The sequence below is a fragment of the Penicillium coprophilum genome (genome assembly GCF_028826855.1).
Source record: "Penicillium coprophilum strain IBT 35676 chromosome Unknown utg000004l_segment0_segment0, whole genome shotgun sequence".
In the NCBI taxonomy this organism is placed as follows: Eukaryota; Fungi; Ascomycota; class Eurotiomycetes; order Eurotiales; family Aspergillaceae; genus Penicillium; species Penicillium coprophilum.
In genome coordinates, this window is record NW_026622723.1 from 4,340,213 (window position 1) to 4,360,583 (window position 20,371).

Genomic DNA, 20,371 nt, shown 5'->3' on the forward strand with positions numbered 1-20,371 from the left:
TTCTAATATCGAAGCTGATTTTTAAGAAACAGGGTAGAAACAGGCTTGTTAATTCTTGTTTCTTGCAAAATTTTCCTATCACATTTCTTTCAGGGTTCCATCATGGTTTCCACTCCCCACGAAGCGCCCTCACCTGAATCTCCATTGGTACCCACAGCCAGTGAGATTCCTGTTGATGGGCGCAGTCCAATTGCGATCGATAATTTTAGCGATGTAAGTAGACGCAACTGGCTTAACGTCATCCGGAATTCAACTCCGTTTTGTAGGACACCAACAGTCAATTCGATGATGATCTCTCCGATCTCACCTCCCTATCGGAGAGCGTATTTGAATTTGAGTATGAGAATGGTCGGCGATATTGCAGTAACCGCACAGTAAGTAGTCTTGCCCAGCCTGTGATTTTGGCACTAAATTGCCAAACCACTCACTGACCTATGGATGACTAGGGAAATTATATGTACTACTTCTACACTTTTCTCTGGAGGCTCTTGGCTAGAAAAACTAACCAAGTTAGGATGCCAAATGACGAGGAAGAGCAGGACCGAATGGATATAGTAAGGCGCCATCCCTAGGGCTGTCTATGTTTCCATGCTGAACTCTTCCTTCAGACACACCATATGTCGGTGAAGCAACACACTCCCGGTGAACGAGCGCTACTGACCAGAGCGATGCAGATGGCTAATGCTATTGGGAGGGGAACTCTACAATGCCCCGATAACTTCATCACCACAGAACATTCTGGACTTGGGAACCGGAACAGGGATCTGGGCTATGGATATTGCCGAGTGAGTTGAATACCTCGTCCTCCATTTTTGTATGCCAGCATGACTTACCCCAAATCCAAGGAAATTTCCTCACGCCCACGTCATTGGAAACGATATCAGCCCTATCCAGCCCAGTTGGGTGGCCCCAAATATCGAGTTCATCGTCGAGGACTTTGAAAGCGAATGGGATTATGAACGAAACCATTTTGATTTTATTCATGCACGATGTCTGGCAGGGTAGGGTCTCTCAATCCCATGTTTTACTGAAAGGAACACTCACGCACACCGAGCAGATGTGTGGCCGACTGGCCCGGGTTTATCGGCCGGATCTACGACCACGTCAAACCCGGCGGTTATTTTGAATCGCACGAGAGTGCCGTGTGGGCCCGGAGCGACGATGGCTCCCTGAAGAATAATTCAGCGCTCATGGAATGGCAACAGGCCCTCAACTTTGCCGGAGAGAAGATCGGCCGGGAGCTGAACATCTATCATAAGCTGAAGAACTGGATGATTGCGGCCGGTTTCAAGGATGTCAGCTTGAGGGTTTACACGCTGCCATTCTCGCCCTGGCCACGCGATCCCCATTTGAAAGCCCTCGGAAAGTACCAGGCAGTACAATTGCAGCAAGCCATCGATTCCTATTCGCTGCGCTTGTACACGCAGGTGCTGGGCTGGGGTTCGGATGCAGCCAAGATTCATAATGCTGTGGTCAAGCAGGAGCTGCGAGATAAGAGGCTACATGCGTATGTCCAAACGTACGACAAAGTCCACTCTCTATAATGGTCCAAGTACTCGTACTAACTATAAGCAGAGTCGCCGTCTATGGAAGAAAGCCTCTTGATCTCTAATATTGTGTGAGAAAGCTAGTCGACGGCCATTCAATCATGAAGAACAAGTTCTCGCGAAGCATCTGATGAATTTGGTTTCTATAGGTCTATTATGCAATAAAATAAATGCGGATTATGCGATTGGCATGGTGTAGTTTATCACATACTCCCGAAGTTGGTCCTGGGTGGACCCGTGGTAATGGAAACGGGACCTCGGGAGGATCCGAAGATGACTCAGCACGATAAAAATCCTCGAAAGCCCTAGAGAGCTCCATAATTAACAACTTCCCGCGAAGAATCCTCTATGAGGGTCTGGTGAGGCAATATTCACTAATTCACATGGCTTTCAATCGCCCACTACCCATCTCCAGGGCGTGGGAGCACCCTGATGCCTACGTTGAAGCTCTCCTCGGCTTCTCGACCACGTCGGTGCTCTTTATGAATTTGTGCGGTGGCGTGCATATGGTCGACTTCCTGACCCGTGAGCCCGACCTCTATACACAAACATTGCCAAAGGAATGGATATCTTTCTTTGAACAGCATGATGTTCAAGATATCATCCGTTTACTACTACGGGAAGACATTGAACACTTAGGAGGCGCCGCCGAGCCTTCCTTAGATCAACGCCGCGGTACTTGGAATGGAGGAGCCTTTCCTCCACAGACCCTCTTGGAATATATATCCAACGTCCGTTTACTGACACTTCAACGCGAAATGTGTCCCTCATCCCCAGAGAGAGTCGAATTGCCAAAGCAAGTTGCTATGCATATGAACCGAAAGAAAGTACACGAAGTTCAATGCTTTTCTCAACATGTTGCATCTTTATCAGAAACTGTCAATAAACACCGAGGTGAACCAGTCACTCATATTGTGGATTTTGGGTCTGGACAGAACTATCTTGGACGGACACTGGCCAGCTCGCCTTACTACAAGCATATCATCGCAATTGAGCGTAAGCATCAGTACATCAACGGTGCCAAGAGCATGGATGTCCGAGCCAAGTTGGCAAAGAATCCGAAGGCTCAAATTTCTCGCAAGACAAAATTTTCATGCGATGGATCCGATGGAACCTCGGAAGTGACTGTTTCTGAAACGACGGAGACCTCCCAACCACCGACAGAGGACTCGCAGGTCTCGGATGTCCCTCTCTTCGAGATGGGCAAGATCAGCCTTCAATCTGACGAACTAGCTGGATGTCCCGTCAAAATTCCACAAGAACAGCTGCCGGAGCCAGAGATCCAGACATGTGGTACTCTCAGCTACATTGAGCATGAAATCCAAGACGGCCACCTAGAGCCCATTATCGAGCATATTATCCAGCCATCTCCCACTGGAGCTTCAGATGATAAACGAAAACAAGATAACGATGCTAGGGTGATGGTAGTTTCCCTTCACTCTTGTGGAAACCTTGTTCACCATGGTCTACGATCCCTGACTCTAAATCCTTCGATTGTGGCCGTTGCTATGATTGGCTGTTGCTACAATTTGTTGACAGAACGCCTCGGTCCAACCACACATAACCTCCCTATTCTTCAATCCCTCCACCCTCGGCTAAAAGAGACTGGAACATCATACGATCCGCATGGGTTCCCTATGTCCAAATATTACGAGAATTACCGAAGCCCCGGGGCAACTACCGGCATGAAGCTTAACATCACAGCTCGTGCGCTGGCCGTGCAGGCTCCATACAATTGGGGCGTCAATGACAGTGAAGTATCCTTCACCCGTCATTTCTTTCGCGCTCTTCTCCAGCGGATCCTCGTTGATCGAGGTATTATTCCTAAACCCTCTGTGCCGGAGGACGGCCCATCGGACAGAATCTTTCCAGAAGCTAGATCTATTATATTAGGAGCATTGCCTAAAGCTGCCTTTAAGTCCTTTACTGCATATGTTCGTGCCGCGACGACCAAGATGAGCCGGGACTCGATATACGGCCCCCAGGTGCAGGAGAAGATCGCTACTCTGACCGATGAGGAGATTCAATGCTACGAGACTCAGTATCTCCATGCGAGGAAAAATATGAGTGTTGTGTGGAGCTTAATGGCGTTTAGTGCTCAGCTTGTCGAGGCTATCATTGTTGTGGATCGGTGGCAATTTCTTCGTGAACAAGACTTGGTCAAAGAATGCTGGGTTGAGCCGGTGTTTGACTACAGTGAGAGTCCACGAAACTTAGCGGTCATTGGACTCAAAAAGTGATGACTGGGAAGAAAGGCTTTTAAGGTGCGGAGAGTTTGAATGAATTGTACGCATATGGAAACTTGTTAGATACCATAGGCTTCCATGCATATAGATCAAACATGCATGATATGGCATCATATTTGGCAGTATAAATAGGATCTCAGTATCCTAAATCATACTTGCTTTCTCGTCCTTCTCTCTCTCAGTCTTACTTCTAGATAGAGAATATCATCATCTTCTCTGTCATAAAAACTCTGGGAAGGAGACATAGATTCATCATCAAGACCCCTGCCCGCAGCTCAACGTAGACAGCTAACTCTCCTGTAGAAGAAACAACCCAGGTTTCTGCCGCAATAGTGCTAGTCCTTTTCCACAACGTTCTGATTCCCAAAAATGACTTAACTTTGTAAACACCCCGTTTCAAGGTCTGAACGCGAGTCAGTTACTCTGCCTGCCCTTCTGAAGTAAGGAAAACTGCAGCTCCTTCCATTCGTCTCTCTCACTCGACAGGATGTCGAGTGAACAGCTCGTAAGTATTGATCCCCACTACCTATTTTTCCCCATCCAGATTCCCAATTCAGCAAGGCTTCAACCATGATTACCATCCTACCAATCACTAGGACATATTATTCGGATATTCGCTTATGGATAGAATAGCCCTCATTCTGCGATTTTTGTTGAAAGACCGGCCATTTAATGGCTGTGTGTAGTGTGGCCGCTGGTGTGGCCATGATGAGCATGACGGTGGCCTTGGCCCGGGTATGACCTATGCGCTGATTTCTCAAATAGAAGGGAAATACTCATTTGGATTTATTGATGCAAACCAGCATTCCCGATTCCCGAAAGTTTCATAGCCGCCCCCGCTCCGACAAGGCCAAGATTATTCGATCGAACTCTTCAGTCTATGATGACCTGAGTCTTCCCTTTCCCACTTCTATAGCCTGACTTTCACTCGGCTCTCACTTCACTTGACTCTCACTTACCCTTCACTATGTTGTGTCACTATATTGCAATACACAAATGTTAGCCAACACTTATAAGCAGAGAAAGCCGTTTCTCTGCTGTATAACGCCCTCAGACGCGATATGCTGGCATGTTTTGCTGCCTCCCCATTCCTGCTCGTGCCCTGTATATAACCCGACCGAACTGGTGAACTGGGTGAAGGAGTGATGTTGCGAGGGCCGGATTTGGAAGAGATGGCGTGCGCACATATAATTATAATCATGATACTCCTTGTAAATAAATGTCCAGGCCAATCGTATATATACCACGACCAAAAATATCATCATCCTTGTCATTGACTCCCACATCCATACATATCATTTCATGTTTTTTGGGCCCTAGTGGGCTTTATAGTAGGCCTAGAGCTCCACAAAGCCCATGGCTCAACAAATAGCCCACTGTGGGTAGGGCCGTGGGCCCCCATCGAACCCATTATTAGGTAGGCGCTGATAAAGCGAACTCTGTAATCGTTGTATTACGACCTTCCGCTGATCGTATAGATTTCAAATTCGAATTTTTAAGTATAGCAAATACCATAAATATATATTTTAATTTTAAACAGAATCTGATAGTTAGACTTCAAGATATAACCGAAAGTTGAATATTGATACTTTGACACTAAATATTTATTTAGATCTTATAGGGAGCATCACCACTTTCTAGTGAACCTCTATAATTTTAAAATCTTTTGATTGACATGTTTTCTGATGTTATTTTACGTGATATGAAGAGAATACTAGTTGTCAATTCTGAAACATTGAATTCGATTCAACATTACCTTAGGGAGTAGGGTAAGAAACAGACGTAAAACAGAGGTAATTTAATTTATCCTAAAAGGGGGGTTCAACTTTTAGATTTGTATTGTTTAGGTCCTAACGGGCCCCATTGAAGCCCAATGAGCCTTCACCCCGGGCCCAAAGCCCAGCCCATTTGCGGGTTGGGGTGGGCTGGGCTTTGGCTTTATGGGCTTTGCGGAGTTCTGACTAGGCCCATAGCCCACCGGAAGGCCTTCCTACCTATGCAGGCAAAGCAACATTGCCAGCGCACTTTTCAACAATCCTTCTTGGGCTCCCAAATACCGCGCAGATTTTCCATCTATCCAGCCCCTCAGCAGTTTGCTTATCCCAACGTGCATAACTAATCATTTCAACAATCCGACCTCACCACCTTCATCATGTCGCGCATTTCGCCGTATCTTTAGAACATTTCCGACTCACTTTTGGCCTCACAACTCTCGACAAGACACCGGTTGTAGACGAATCACACACTCAACTACATTTCGTGAGCTCAAGGATCCCGACATAAGCTTAAGCGGGAGCCACAGCGGGCCGCGGAGAGGGGCCGGGTATCCCGAACGGGAGCTAGAACGGGGCGCTAGAGTTAACCCTCTATCATCTTCATCATCCTGGCAGCTTCATAATTTCGAAATCAGAAGACTTTCAGCGAATTTCGATTTTTTCTTCTTAAAACGGACCATCCCTCCATCAATATAGAATGACACAAATTTTAGTGAACTATAGGCCCCTGCGGGGCTGGCTTCTTTACGAGTAGGAACCGAGTACGAAGGGCGGGATATTGATGAAGCAATATGACCTTTGCTGCTCACTCAGATTGGTGCCCCTTCCTATGGTTCCTTTTTCTATCCCAGTCAGCATATAATCCCAATCCATACCTTCTTTTTCCGGACTTGCTTTTTATACAAGTATTTCGGTCACATTCCGATACAATAGAAAGGTCATTACCAACAGTGCCGTGGAATCTTCGGGTCAAGTTCTAGCATCCTCTGGTGCCACAGATCTCAAATCCTTTTTTACTTCACTATCATTCCTGCTTACGCGCCAGAACTGGAAAATTGGTCAGAAAGTCCAGCCTGGGTCCACCACAACCCCATATTCCATCTAATATAGACCTCCGCAAAGCCCACAGCTCAACCCAGTAATAGGCTGGGCTAAAGGCGCAGAGTGAAAGCTCACTAGGCTTTGAATAGGAGTCTGTTAGGGCCCAAAAAGCACCAAAAAATACAAATATTGCGAAAAACGTGACATTTTTAATTACCATGTGTATAGATCGCGTTTCTCGCCTTTATCTAGGGGTAACACGTTATTATGATAAATGATATTTAGTAAATGAAGGGCTAAATATATTAATCACAATTAAAAACGCAAAAGAACGCGCTGTTCAAAACACCCATAATTGCAGAGGTTCACTACAAAAGAAAGTGGTGGGACAACAATACCCCATAGATCTGAAATATATATCTCTGCATCTATACCAATGATTTCGTCACATCTCGACATTCATTGCTCAGATTTCATTTAAAATCAAACAAAATACATTGATGGTCATTAAAAATAACTAAAAATACAAAAACCAAATTGAAACTCTATACAGTTGGTCGAAGGGCCAGAATACAGCGATTATAAGACGCTAGTTGAACCCCATAATTGGGCTTTGCAGAGGTCTAATCTGATATTGCTGGAAATTTCTATTTGGGACATGGATGGGAGCAGTATAATAGCTACTGGAGAGCCTTAATTTTCGCTGAAGTAAGGAAGGGGGGCTAAAATTGTGATATATTCTGTATGTAGAATACTCTCACTGCATAGCCTCATATAGGGAAAGCCACAACAAAGACCACAATAGACAAAAGAGAAATCTAACAAACTACTTGAGAAAGCAACCGATCATCGAGAAATACCCTAGTGCAACATGACCACTCATCTACTTCTTGATTAATCTTTCCTATACCTCAAGAGTTCTTGATCATGAAAGTCGTAATGCTCTCAGGCCGTCAAGGTGTCAACCCACCCTTCCAAATCCATGTTGAAAATGGAGACATCGCCCCGTGGAACGCCCATCATCGTGGTCAAGCGATGTTTGATCAACCACTTTGTAGTGCTTCCCTCAGTCACTTTCACGAGGCGATCAAAGTATTTGGCTTCGGCGAAAAATGACTTCGCGCCAACGTAATGACTCGCGGAGCAATACGTCGTCGCCTCGGCCGTATCGTTGCTAGTGAGCCGTATAGTTTGTGTGCTCAATGCGTGAAAGGTAGTAACATGCCCGATGGTCTTCTGCAGCTGCTCAATGACAGTGTCGATGCCATGCATGAGGCCAAGCGACCCCGTATAGTCCGCCACACAATCTTCTGTAAATGAACTTTGAAGATCCGTATAGGTGTTTGTGTCAAATGCAATTGCTATGTTTGCAATTGTATTTCTGATGAGCTCGTGATTGGATGTATTTCCCTTCATTGTTTTGATGATTGCTTGGGTTGGACTTTCGATCCAGCGTAACTTGGCTGTTATGAGATGATTGTATCACTCGGAGCGTGCAGATATAAGGTAATACAGAAAAAAAAAACATTGAATGTGATAGGAAGTATATTTCGATTTAAGACGGCATGAGAACGACATGTACCTTTTATAACTCATTGCGAATAAGGAGTGCATTTAATTTGCCAGACCCAGTATACAGCAATTGATTGTAAATGCGGGCAATACGATCTCAAGAAATGCTCCCTTGACCACCCAATATCATGCTCAATTGTTGTTGTCAAGAACCCCAGCAAGGAGAATAGACTACTACATACTCCGTAACGGAACCGGAGTTCCGAGCTAAACCGCTTGGATCCGTGAGCCGCGTCTTGGGGACCGTGCAGATCATCGTCTATTCATTTCTTCGTCTTTCCAGCCTGACAGACACGCGGCGGGGCTTGGCAATTCGATTAATAAGCCATGGATTTGAAATCAAGCGGAGAAGTGGTGAGAATGAGAACTTCATCTGTTGGTACAGAATACATAAGGCTGACATTTCTATTTAGAAAAGATTATTGCTCATCCAAAAAGCTCAAGTACGGAATTCAAAAATCTCAAATCAATATGGCTTCCCCATTCTGCAGTTATACTATCCCCACTTTCACCAGGGGCATCAAGACCCTCTCTGCCCTCCTAAAAAAGGCGGAAGAACATGCGAAAGAAAACAACATCCCGCTTGATGAAGTCCTCAACGCTCGCCTTGTTGAGGATATGAAGCCTCTTTCTTTCCAAATTGTGAGCGTAACAAACACCATCCATAAGACCCTCGCCCGCGCGTCTTTCGTTGAGCCTCCGCCACATGAAGAGCCCGATAAGACCTATGAAGACCTTTACAAGCGCCTCGATCGGACACTTGCGGAGCTGGAAACGGTCGATCTGGCCAATATCGCCTCGAAAGAAGGACAAAAATTCAAGGTTCCACTCGGAAATCATGAATTTGATTGGACATCGGAGGAGTTTTCGGTGCGATTGGCGATCCCCAATTTCTACTTTCATGTCGTGACGGCGTATGGTATTTTGAGGGCGAGAGGTGTGCAGATTGGGAAGATGGATTATCTATCGGAATTTACGGCGTAGCCAAACCCGGTTTCAACCGCTTTAGCCTCACTTGCCGATGCAAATTAAAGTACCTGAGATATGCTGGGCATCTTGGGACCATGTCACCTTGCATACAGGACGGGACGCAACCCATCCTTGTATTTGCTTTGAATTGAATTTGGTACCTTATTCCTGTGGAACTCTATTCCTAGCCCTAAGAATAGCAGTATGCAGCCAATTTCTTGTCATCTACAATGGCCACAACCACGCGATATTCAGAAATATTCAGGATCGGAATAACTATGTTATTCATTATATCTGTTACAATAGCCTTGAAATTTCTCCTGGGTTTGGTGAAAAGTACCTCCATACGGAGTACTCCGTAATGAAGGCGACTTCGTCGTATTCGCCACGTTGGCCCCATTGAGATCATCAGCCTAAGTGTTGATACCTCAGAGCCATCGATGAGATTAAGACTTTCTCACCCCCTCCCACCCCCACAGGCCTGTAAGATTTCCATTAAGCAGTTGCTGAAACGGTCGCTGGTGGGGGGCAATGGCGTTCATGGAATTCATGAATGGAATATCGATTGGAAAAGTCAGAGTTACATCGATCTGCACGGCCCCCGCCAAGTCTCTTGGCAAAAGGTTAGGTTACTTGGCACGAAACGTCCACGAGTATAATCAATTGTATAGATTGCAGATGCGGGAAGGCTGGAAGGGTGGATTGTTTCCCCTTAGTGAGTAGTGGGGTACGACGGTTACATACAAATTGCAGATCACATACATGATACCATTAGGAGTAAATCTTATTATAAGAACCTCACAAAGAGTAGATCATTTCAGTACATTGACCGAATACGGTAAATGGCCAAATTCATCGTCATTTGTATGGGAAAACGCGAAAATTCGCCGTCGTCCGGCCGTTGAGTCCATGTATATGCAATATAAATATACGTAGCGCTCAAAGTCTTAGCTGATCATCCCCAGTAGTTACTCTAAAACTATACACGGCCCGAATCTCGTGGATGCGTACGGAGTCCGACAGGAGATTCCCGTGTTTGACCCATGTGATATGCAGGGCTGGCTTGGCTCTGAATTGCCGATCAGAGATCCTGCGATCTGCATAGATCCATTTTATACCTGGTTTGAACTACTCCATGCAATATTAGTTAGAACCTGATCATCTGGGGCGACTCGAACGTATTGTGTGCACCATGTGTCGAGGCGTAAGATAGACACTTACCCTTAGAATATGTCAGGTATAACGCTAGGTCGTTCAAAATGGGAAGACTCTGCAGCTGGGCTTATCTTTCCTCATTATCATACCGGTGATCTTACTAGATTCGTGAGAAGAACCCCGAGCAGATTAAACACGAAGTTTAATAACAGAAAGCACTTGAAACAGGGGTCTAACTGTAAGGTTCGGCCTCCGGGGAAACTCCAATATCTATCAAGACCCTAGGACCTTAGCACATCACGGCCCGTGGATGGTATACGTGACGATAGCTCTATCTCTAGCCAATACCATCCCGTTGCCCTGCACGATGTTGCGTACTATGCGTGGAGCCGATCTCTCAATCATGAACGGAATTCCGAAGGATGTCGAGATTTGAGATTCAGATGCCGTGCGGATCTTTCTGAATAAGACCCTGGCCCCGTTTGCCGCCGTATTTTCTACGAAGAATCCATGATAAGAATTGAGTATATGATGTGATTTGCAAGCCATTGGTGGATCGAGTGGGTATGACCGGGGTATGAGTTGTGAAGGAGTTGTCCTTTTGGGTAGTATATCGGGATATCACTGGGATGCGGTGGCGGCATGTGCTATGAAGGAGTTCTCCTTGTGATCTGTAAGCCGTGTTGATATTAATAGCGTGCTCTGGCAGCATATAAGTTGTCGAGGGCTTCTCCTTTTGGGTTGTATATCAAGTCAAGTTGAAAAGTTATTTGCACTGGATATACTATATACAAAATGGCGGATCTACCAGGATCTTCGTACGTTTTACCACATCTTCTTATTCTTCTTCTTCCTCTTGTCCTCCCCGTTCCTTGGCTTTTGAATTGAAGTTTCATCCAATTCTGACTGTCAGACAGACTTATAGATCAGCTTCTACGCCTCCGTCGTGAGGCCTCTCACCCAGACTCTGCCCACCACCTCTCCACTCTACTATCCTCGTACACCGGGTCGTGGCCCATTAGGCACCTCATCACAACCTTTCAAGACATTAATAAGTCCGTCCCTGAACATATCAAGGCCAATAACAATGAATCAATTGCACGCCTACGTGCACAAGTCAAAGCAGCCACACCCAACGTTGCAAAATTAATAGGGACAGACTCCCGTCCCGGTCTCATCGATGCCAATACGGGGAGGCACCTGACACATAATGCCATTCGGCAGTTCTTGGAGGGTTTCCAGATTCGCGTTGGCCCTTCCCATCATGGAAAGCCACGCATTGCTGTCATCCTACCTAACGGCCCTCTTATGGCATTGGCTGTTCTTGCTTTCGTCAACAGGTATACCATTGTGCCTATGACATCAAACACGGTGCCAGAGCAACTGCAGGTCGATATAGAAAACTCACAAGCTGATGCTGTTGTCGCGCTGGACGCTGACATTGGCAAGTTGCAGCTAAACAATGGTACACGGCCAGTGTTTGGCATTGAACAGCTTGAAAACATGACTTTCCGTGTGGTCTCCGCACAGAATGCTTCTAGTGGATGCGAGGTTCCTCCCAATTCTGGGGATGATATTGCCATTATCCTGTTCACCAGTGGTACCAGTGGTACCAAGAAGCTGGTTCCCATTACAACTTACAATCTCATTGCGGGTACGATGGCTACCATAGAGTCGGTGGAATTGTCGGAGAAAGATACGTGTCTTAATATGATGCCCCTGAGCCATGTGTATGTCCCCTATACCAAAATATATGATAGGAAAGTACTGACAGCATCAGTGGTGGCATTATGCGCAGTATTTTCTCCCCCATTCTCGCTGGTGGTGCAACGATATGTTGCCCATCGTTTGACCCCAGCATGTTCTGGGACACGGTGGAAACTCCTCATATGTCACCGACTTGGTACTACGCCACACCCACAATGCACCAAATGATCCTCGCGGAGGCTGAACACCGCCCCGATGCTGTCAAACAAAGTGCCATTCAGTTTATCTGCAACGCTGGTGGTGGTCTTCCCCCAACCCTCGCTGTGCAGCTCCATGATCTTTTTCACTGCACTGTCCTCCCCAGCTACGGCATGACTGAATGTATGCCTATTGCTGCGCCACCAAGGGACTACAAGCTTGATCGCCATGGAACCTCCGGACGAATTGTTGGTCCCGAGGTTGCAATTTTGACCGAGAGTGGCGAGCCTGTCTCGCAACCTGGGATGCTCGGACACATCTGCATTCGTGGGTCACCCGCCTTCGAGGGATATCTGACACCCGCAGGCAAAATTGATACCAGCGCATTTAACAAGTCCGGCTGGTTTGATACTGGTGATCTTGGACATCTTGATGCCGACAACTACCTGTATATCACTGGTCGCAGCAAGGAGGTCATTAACCGTGGTGGCGAGATTATATCTCCCGTCGAAGTGGAAAACGCTGTGCTGACTACGGCTAAGGATCCTGAATCCCCGCTGTATGGTCGCGTCACTGAGACACTAGCCTTCTCCGCCCCGGACGAGGTGTTGCAGGAAGTCGTGGGTGTGGTTATCGTCACACCTCCGGGCTTGGCTAGGCCCGATCTTCGTCAGATACACGAAGCACTGCAGCCTATCCTCCACCAGCCTAAGTGGCCGGCTTTGGTAGTATATATGGATGGTGTTCCGAAGGCCAACAACAAGATCCAGCGCATCAAACTCGCTGAGCGATTGTCATTGGAGACATTGACCACGGCCACACCCCTAGCGAACAGGCACTATGAAGCCGTTTGCCCACCCACTGGCGCTCCGCTCACTGCATTAATCCCTAAAAAGGCGTGTGTCATCGATGATAAAATCATTCGCTCGGTTCTTACCAAGAAAGCCAATACCCCTGAGGTGCACGTGCAAATCAACCCGCGCGACGGGCTTGCGCAGGTTGTTTTGTTTGTCCAAAACCCAGATGATAACCATGTGACACCTAGTGAGCTTAGCGATCACCTCGATGGCTACCTCATACCGACTCGTATCATCCTCCTCAAGGGACCCATGCCAGTCGATTTCTACGGAAATCCCGATCAGGCGGCTATCAATGAGGCCATCCACGCTCGAAACTCGGATGGTGATCTGTCGCCAGTTCAGCGCCGCGTGCGGGAGATATTTGCTACGGCTCTATCTTGTGCACCGGATGAAGTATCCGCTGCTACAGACTTTTTTGCTGCTGGAGGTGATAGTCTGAGTGCTGGTCGTCTGGTTTCGCAACTTCGCCGCGAGTTCAGTATCTTCCTGGCTGGTGACGTCCTCTTCCATCACAGCAGCATTGGCGAAATAGAGTACAAGATCACTGAGGCCGTTGCGGTTAAGGCTGCCAAGGGCGACGATGGGGAAGTTGAATTGCCTGGCTGCGAAAAAACATACAGTAGTACGAACCCAATTATCCTGATTCTGCATTTATTCCCGACTGTGATATTCTTCCCCATGAAGCGCGCCTTCCAGTGGATGATGTTCGCCTACGTCGTCGCCGAGTGCTCAAATCGATTTCCCATTCGCGGTAATCTCATCGGTCGCTTGATTCTGGTTGTTTTCGCCGTGATGTCTGCTCGCTTATGCTCACAAATTGTGTCTCCCATCTGCGCCATTGTCTTCAAGTGGCTTGTCATCGGTCGCTATAAGGAGGGAATGTCACCCATGTGGGGCCCGTACCATACGCGCTGGTGGTTGACCCAGAAGGCATCACAGGTATGCGGAAAGGGCCTCTTCAACAACTACAACTGGTCCCGTATCCTCTTCTACCGTCTAATGGGCGCAAAGATTGGAAAGAACGTCACCATGTCCGCATCCGCTAAGCTTGGTGAGTATGATCTGATTGAGATCGGCGACAATGTCGTTTTGGATACCTGCCTTTGTCGCCCGTTCGCCGTGGAACGCAACACCTCTATGCTTTTGAAGCGCATTCGCATTGGCAAGGACTCTTCTATCGGTATCAAGTCCGTTGTCGCTCCTGGTGCCGATATCCCCGAGAGGACCTGCATTGGTCCCAATTCGTCAAGCTGGGAGCTCCAGGACGCCGATGAGTCTAATCGACAATTGCTCACCTCTCAGATCCCTAAGCCTCACTGGGTTTGGATCCTCCTCATTGTTGAGCCAATCAAGCTGTTCACATGGATGGCTGCACGTATTACCTGGATGGGTGGTCTTATTCCTATGGTACTGCAGTTCCCTACCCCTGCGGCCGACATGTTCCGGTCTACCCTAGATTGGTACACCAGTGATGAACGGGTTGCATTCCATATCACCGCCAGAATATGCCGTTCTATTGGTGGTCCAATCGTGCTCTTTATTGCGGTCTTGGTCGTAAAGTCCTTGCTCGATCTCATTTGTGGCAAGCCTAGACCTGGTCCTGCCTCAAGACAGACTACTCGCCAAAAGGTGCGGAGTGCTGTGCTTGCGCAGATTTTGCCTGCAGGTGACATCCATGAGCTCACCCGCCTTACTGGTCGTCACTACGAGTTCGTGTCGATGGCTGTTCGTGCCCTTGGTGGCAAGGTCGGCAAGCATGTCTACTGGCCCAGTGTTGGTCCCGTCACTGTCGACTTTGATCTCATTGAGGTTGGCAACGATGTGGTTTTCGGTTCTCGCTCAACACTGGTGACATCTGATGGCTACGGTCGTGACCGGATTGTGATCGGTGACGGTACTATGGTCGGTGATCGTGTTGTCGCTTTACCAGGTGCTACTATTGGCCGTGAAGCCATGATTGGCTCCGGTGCTTTGCTTCGCCGTAATGGGGAATATCCTGCCAATACTGTCTGGACGGGTAGCAAGGGTGGTGAAGCTATTCAGTTCCCAAGTTCTACTACCACCTCGCCCTCCAGTTCGACTGCCCCGACCATCGTCGGAGACAGTAGCAGCAGCCCCAGTAGCCCCAGCAGTGACAATGAAGATGCAAACACCCTCAACGAGAAGCAGGCCGACCTTGGTAGTAAGAATAAGACCTCTGCAGTTACCGAAATCGTGGAACAGGATACAGATACCTGCAAGCCTTTCGGTCGTGCCTTCTACCGCCGCGAGGCCAACTACTATGTCCTGCGCATGTGGCAAATTGTCATCTATTCTTCCATTTCGGTCATGGCCACTACTGTCTATTGGCTTCTGACTGTTCTGTTCTCTCTTTTTGTTCTCCGTGCTGTCCTAGACCACAGTAATGTTGCTGCATTTAAGCAAGGCGCCTGGCGCCCATTCGCCCTGTACGGCCTTCTGGCCTCAATCCTATCGGTCATCACCGCTGCTCAAGTTTTCCTTGCCTTCGGCATCATTCTTTGCATTAAGTGGACGGTTGTGGGCCGCCGCAAAGAAGGCGCCTATCACTGGGACAAGAGCAGCTACAACCAGCGCTGGCAATTCCTCCTTTCGTGCGAGACGCTGATTAAAGATTGCTATGACGGGGTTGGTCTTCTGCCCATGATATCTGGCTCTGCTTATATTTCCTGGTACTACCGTCTCTTGGGCGCGAAGATTGGAAAGGACTGTGCCATCCACGCCAACGGTAGCCCCAGTATCTTCTTCACCGAGCCCGACCTTCTAACCCTTGGTGACCGTGTCGCTGTCGACGATGCTAGTCTCGTCTGTCACTTGAACTCACGTGGTGGATTCGAGTTACACACCTTGAACGTTGGCGACCGGAGTATTCTACGCGCTGGATCGCGCTTGATGTCCGGCGCTTCGATGGGCCAGGATGCTTGTCTTTTGGAGCACACCTTGGTCCTGTCGGGTGACCATGTTGAGAACGGGGATACGCTTCAGGGATGGCCCGCCGAGGGCTTTGAAGGCAAACGTGCTTAGAATCTTCACATTGCTCTTCTCTCTTTTGGCATTTTTTTTTGTTTTAGATTTGTGTTGGAAAATAAATATATATATACTAGAATCTATCTTCAAGTTGGTAGACATGACTTTAAGAATATTTAATTGTTGCTATGCTGTTAAGAAAACATCAAGGGCTATTTGCGCTAGCATTCTATGTACCCTTTCCTCACATATCACTGACGGCCAATCTCGACAACAATAGTTTTCGTAACGAATCCGGCGTCCAATTTACTAACTCTAAGCGCCCGCTGCCGACACTCTCTTGTCATTTCATTGACATCTTCCATGGTCCTTGGGACTTTAGGCACTTTGTACCCCTCAAGGTAAGGGATACGGTCTTCTTCTATCAGATAGTAAGCATCTATGTATCACAATAGTGTTAATATTGACAGAGATAGCTAGGAAACATACCAAATAGAGCCCGAACCCAAGACTTTGGCGCGGCACCTACTTTCTCATCCCACAACGTCACCAAATAAAGAGCTGTCGTCCCAGGGTTGCCCATAACCTGCATGGAGGAAGCATTGAAGCTGGGATTAGCTCTCTTGGCATCGGCCGCGCGTGCTGCACAGGCTTTACCCGCGCTCTCCACGGTAACATATTGATTCATTTCGGAGCCCAGAGTGTCATAGAGGTTCAGGTTCTTAGCAACCGTCGCCCAAATGTTGTGGTCAAAGTGCACATTGTCACCGAAGTAGATATCATTGCGCGACAGTGAGCCATCGAACTCGATTTCATCGTGTCTTGCTAGATCAAAGAGGTTGAAGGTCGATTGGTTCCCGGTGGTGGAGAGGTTGAAGTTCAATGCTAGATTAAAAAAGCCGTCCATAGACGTGGGCTCATAGTTATAGGCACCAGCTATAGCGGATCGGAAGGTGGGTAGGTCGATGTTTTTCCCTGAACGAGGGAGCCAGCCGTGGTTGGACAAGGCGTTGAGACCAGGGCATGGAGATCGACCTGAGACATATGTTAAATTGCTATTTGGGGACGTCAAGAGAACTTATAATTAGTCACTTACTGTCACCTGGTAGTGGTGGGCGGAACTCATGGCTTTTATGCTCCCAGCCATACGAGCTGGCTGCAAGGCTGAACAGAAGTGTTTTGATCAAGCTTAACTTCATGGCTGTTCGGGTTGATATTGATAAAGTAGATTTGTGATTCAGGTTCTGAAAGCTAGTGCTGGTCTCTCTAGTTCGGCATATATGGGCCTTTATATATCTGTTGTTACTGTAGACCAGCCCATGATCAACGAGCGTATTCAATACGCCCTGCGCGCAAAATATGGAGTCTCAATATTCACATTAGGCTTTCTCAATCCTTGAGCACCGGTCTTTTCTTCGGGATAGGCTTTAAATCATTCATCGCTCCGCGAAGAGTATCTACCCCCTGGCTGCCAAGCCTAAGCGAATACGCACTTGCATGAAGCCGTCACGCTGATTCTCTTGGCGCTTATTCTCGTGGCATTGAACGCGGGAAATTGAATCTTCGACGAATGTCTATTACTTGAATTGCGATAGAAAATGCTTGGAATGTTCTACGGAAATATTTAAGTGTGGCATTTGCCATATAGTAACCATTACACCCACTTAATGCCAAGTATTGACACTGGGGGGCGCAGCGCGGGCTTCAATAATTTTGAGGCTCACAGCCTCCATCCCCGTACTTCGTACTTTCAGCCATTTATATCCTTGATGTTTGATGCGGCTAAGTACCATGCGAGACAGCCCTACTTGAGTCTAGTGGGCCATGAATTTCAACTCTACCGAACTGCCATATAGTCGATCGCCCAATTCCTCAGCCCCTGGGACTAATCCAGCTGAGTCAGACAGCAAATGTGAAGTCGGCATTGGGCAAAGTATTTGGAATTATCAATCTCCAAGGCACTAAGAAGCCACTTAGGCAATGGGATTTGCAATTCTGCAACAGAGCCTCACTTTACTAATTCTTATAACTTCCGATGTTCATCACTCTGGTCTTTCTCACTTACCTTTGGGCTGTCACACATGGATAGATTAGACCAGGACGGTACTTGGATGAAGATCAAGACGCGCAGGCCACATAGAAAGTCGCGATATGGTTGCCAGAAATGCAAAGCACGCAGAATCAAAGTATGTACAACAGATCATCAACAAAAATGAGGATCATTTGCTAATATATACAGTGCGACGAGCTCGAGCCAAAATGTTCAAGATGCAGTAAGATGAATTTGATCTGCCAATATCCCAGAAAATCCAACAAACTAGCCCCGAAAGCTAAATTTGATGAAACGGAACCTTTTCTGGAAGATGAAAGCTCACACATAAACTACGGAGTGAACAGTTCCGAAAGTTCGCGTTGCTCGTCTGCGGCTGTCGGAAGTTCAAGGTCATCACCAGAGGTTCCTGTTGTGCAATCACCACTCGATCTATCGAGACATGAGAGACACCCCAGCTCGCCCTTGCAGTCACAAGGATCGTGGGTCCTTACACCTACGGAGTCTGCACTATTCAATCACTATCTCGAACACACTAGCAAAGACAAGTGCGTTGACGACGAGGACCAATACACTTTGCAGATCGGAATTCCGAATCTAGCTTCCCAGAACAAGGTTCTTATGAAATCCGTGCTGGCATTCTCGGCAGTGTGTAAATGCTGTGATATTATCAACCGCTCGTCAATATCCTGCGCAGACCGTGAACAAGTCCTAATACTTCTGTCTTTCGCCGATGAATATCACATGGAATCACTGCGGGAAATTCAAGCCACTCTATTTGAGACTGATCAATACGATCATATTCTTGCAAATGCGGCTATGATGGGGATGTATGGATCGGGCAGCCACTGTATCCGAATCTGGCTAGCAGAAACATCATCTTCCGACGACCCTGAACGGACCCGGTTTATGCCAAAAAGTTTTCAATGGATCAGTCTCTTCCGCGCTGTTCGCGTAGCCTACACCGGTCTACTCAATGACAGGCTTAAGGCGGAGGATGTAGTTCAACTTGCCCGGGCCGCTTCGCCCATTGATCCTGTCGCAAGTCATGGTTTTCAGATGCATTCGGAATGCAAGGCGTCCACTCCCGTTGGGCAGAAAAATGATCCTCAAGATCATGTTCTGTATCCTATTCTGGCCAATACCGTGGAATCCGCACTACAAAGGCTGGGGAAGAAGGCCAGAGAAATTGTCAGACGCGAGACGGGTGAGTGTGGAAACGAGGAGACACCGGCTACACATACCAACTCCGATGTTCAAGCATGTTTCGTTGCGTTGAAACTATTGAAGAAAATTGTATCTAGGACATTCCTTGATGAAAGTCCCATATCAAATACGCCAGGAAACTCCCATTTCGCTTCCGAGGTCGATGTCAATCCAGTGGGACAAGTCTCCAAAGTTTCGCCCTGGATGCGGAGGTACACCGCCAGAATAACTTCGATGATACCGTCGAGGCTTCCGCGAAGATTTATTATGGCATTTGTACACGAAGCTCCTACAAAGTACTTGAACTTGGTTGAAGACACGATTGGTCTCGTGCAGAACGGTGCACCAGGCCCAGACGACCACGGAATAACATCCCCCTTAAAGGCCATGAATCAGGAGCCGAGTCTAGCACAGCAGTTGGCTGTGGATATATTTTCCCATTGGCTTGTTCTGGTCATGTTGCTAGATAAGGTGTGGTGGATTGGTGGCATTGGAGCTTGGGAACTTGGACGACTTATCTCCTTTCGGCAAAATACACGATTACATATGTCCCTGTGGAAGATTGGTGAAGATTGGTGGCCGGAAAGCATGTTCGAAATTAGTCGACAGTTCAACAAACATCGAGCGAAGGGTTGAGTATGAATTATGAGACGAGATGAACCTCGCGAAGAGAAGACATGAAAGAACGATGTACTTTTCGTCAATATTAAGAATAATCAGAAGTATGACGCGTCCCAGAAGCCGGCATTTCAAGTCCATTGTGCCCGTTAAATTGACATCGTAGACTTGTGTTGAAAAACTTGAGATAGGTGTCAATCCAGCTATTTCGCTTTTCTAGGTCCTCCATCAGATGATTCAGATCTATGTTAGATCCACATTGTGAGAATCCTGGTATGCCTAGCTAATTATGTGAGCATCCATCCTGACGATGGTACTTTTGGCTTCTCATTCGAGAGCCCGACTGCCACTGTTATTATAAGTTTCAACGCCGCTCTCGCAGCGCTGTCATCCAACTGGTCAATATAACCATCGCCAAGCTCCACCCGGGCAGGTTGATGCC

General features: G+C 47.4%; 6 protein-coding genes across 6 annotated transcripts; 4 read left to right on the top strand and 2 right to left on the bottom strand.

Annotated features, from left to right (window-relative positions):
- Positions 1-102: 102 nt before the first annotated feature.
- Positions 103-3,787, top strand: N7500_006084 (uncharacterized protein; the record flags this gene model as incomplete). The annotated part of the gene is made up of 6 exons (XM_056677228.1): positions 103-213; positions 267-374; positions 733-785; positions 846-1,001; positions 1,058-1,507; positions 1,963-3,787. The coding sequence occupies 6 exons, from the start codon at positions 103-105 to the stop codon at positions 3,785-3,787; spliced, it is 2,703 nt and encodes a 900-aa protein (XP_056532228.1).
- A 3,767-nt stretch (positions 3,788-7,554) lies between these two features.
- N7500_006085 (nuclear transport factor 2 family protein) lies at positions 7,555-8,025 on the bottom strand (the record flags this gene model as incomplete). The annotated part of the gene is made up of 1 exon (XM_056677229.1): positions 7,555-8,025. One exon carries the CDS (start codon positions 8,023-8,025, stop codon positions 7,555-7,557), a length of 471 nt encoding a protein of 156 aa, XP_056532229.1.
- A 627-nt stretch (positions 8,026-8,652) lies between these two features.
- On the top strand, positions 8,653-9,165 carry N7500_006086 (DUF1993 domain-containing protein; the record flags this gene model as incomplete). The annotated part of the gene is made up of 1 exon (XM_056677230.1): positions 8,653-9,165. One exon carries the CDS (start codon positions 8,653-8,655, stop codon positions 9,163-9,165), a length of 513 nt encoding a protein of 170 aa, XP_056532230.1.
- Positions 9,166-11,100: 1,935 nt separating this feature from the next.
- N7500_006087 (non-ribosomal peptide synthetase) lies at positions 11,101-16,112 on the top strand (the record flags this gene model as incomplete). The annotated part of the gene is made up of 3 exons (XM_056677231.1): positions 11,101-11,123; positions 11,223-12,035; positions 12,086-16,112. The coding sequence occupies 3 exons, from the start codon at positions 11,101-11,103 to the stop codon at positions 16,110-16,112; spliced, it is 4,863 nt and encodes a 1,620-aa protein (XP_056532231.1).
- A 400-nt stretch (positions 16,113-16,512) lies between these two features.
- On the bottom strand, positions 16,513-17,254 carry N7500_006088 (Chloroperoxidase; the record flags this gene model as incomplete). The annotated part of the gene is made up of 2 exons (XM_056677232.1): positions 16,513-17,090; positions 17,152-17,254. The coding sequence occupies 2 exons, from the start codon at positions 17,252-17,254 to the stop codon at positions 16,513-16,515; spliced, it is 681 nt and encodes a 226-aa protein (XP_056532232.1).
- Positions 17,255-18,219: 965 nt separating this feature from the next.
- On the top strand, positions 18,220-19,947 carry N7500_006089 (uncharacterized protein; the record flags this gene model as incomplete). Its single annotated transcript, XM_056677233.1, has 3 exons — positions 18,220-18,241; positions 18,295-18,328; positions 18,453-19,947. 3 exons carry the CDS (start codon positions 18,220-18,222, stop codon positions 19,945-19,947), a joined length of 1,551 nt encoding a protein of 516 aa, XP_056532233.1.
- Positions 19,948-20,371: the final 424 nt, after the last annotated feature.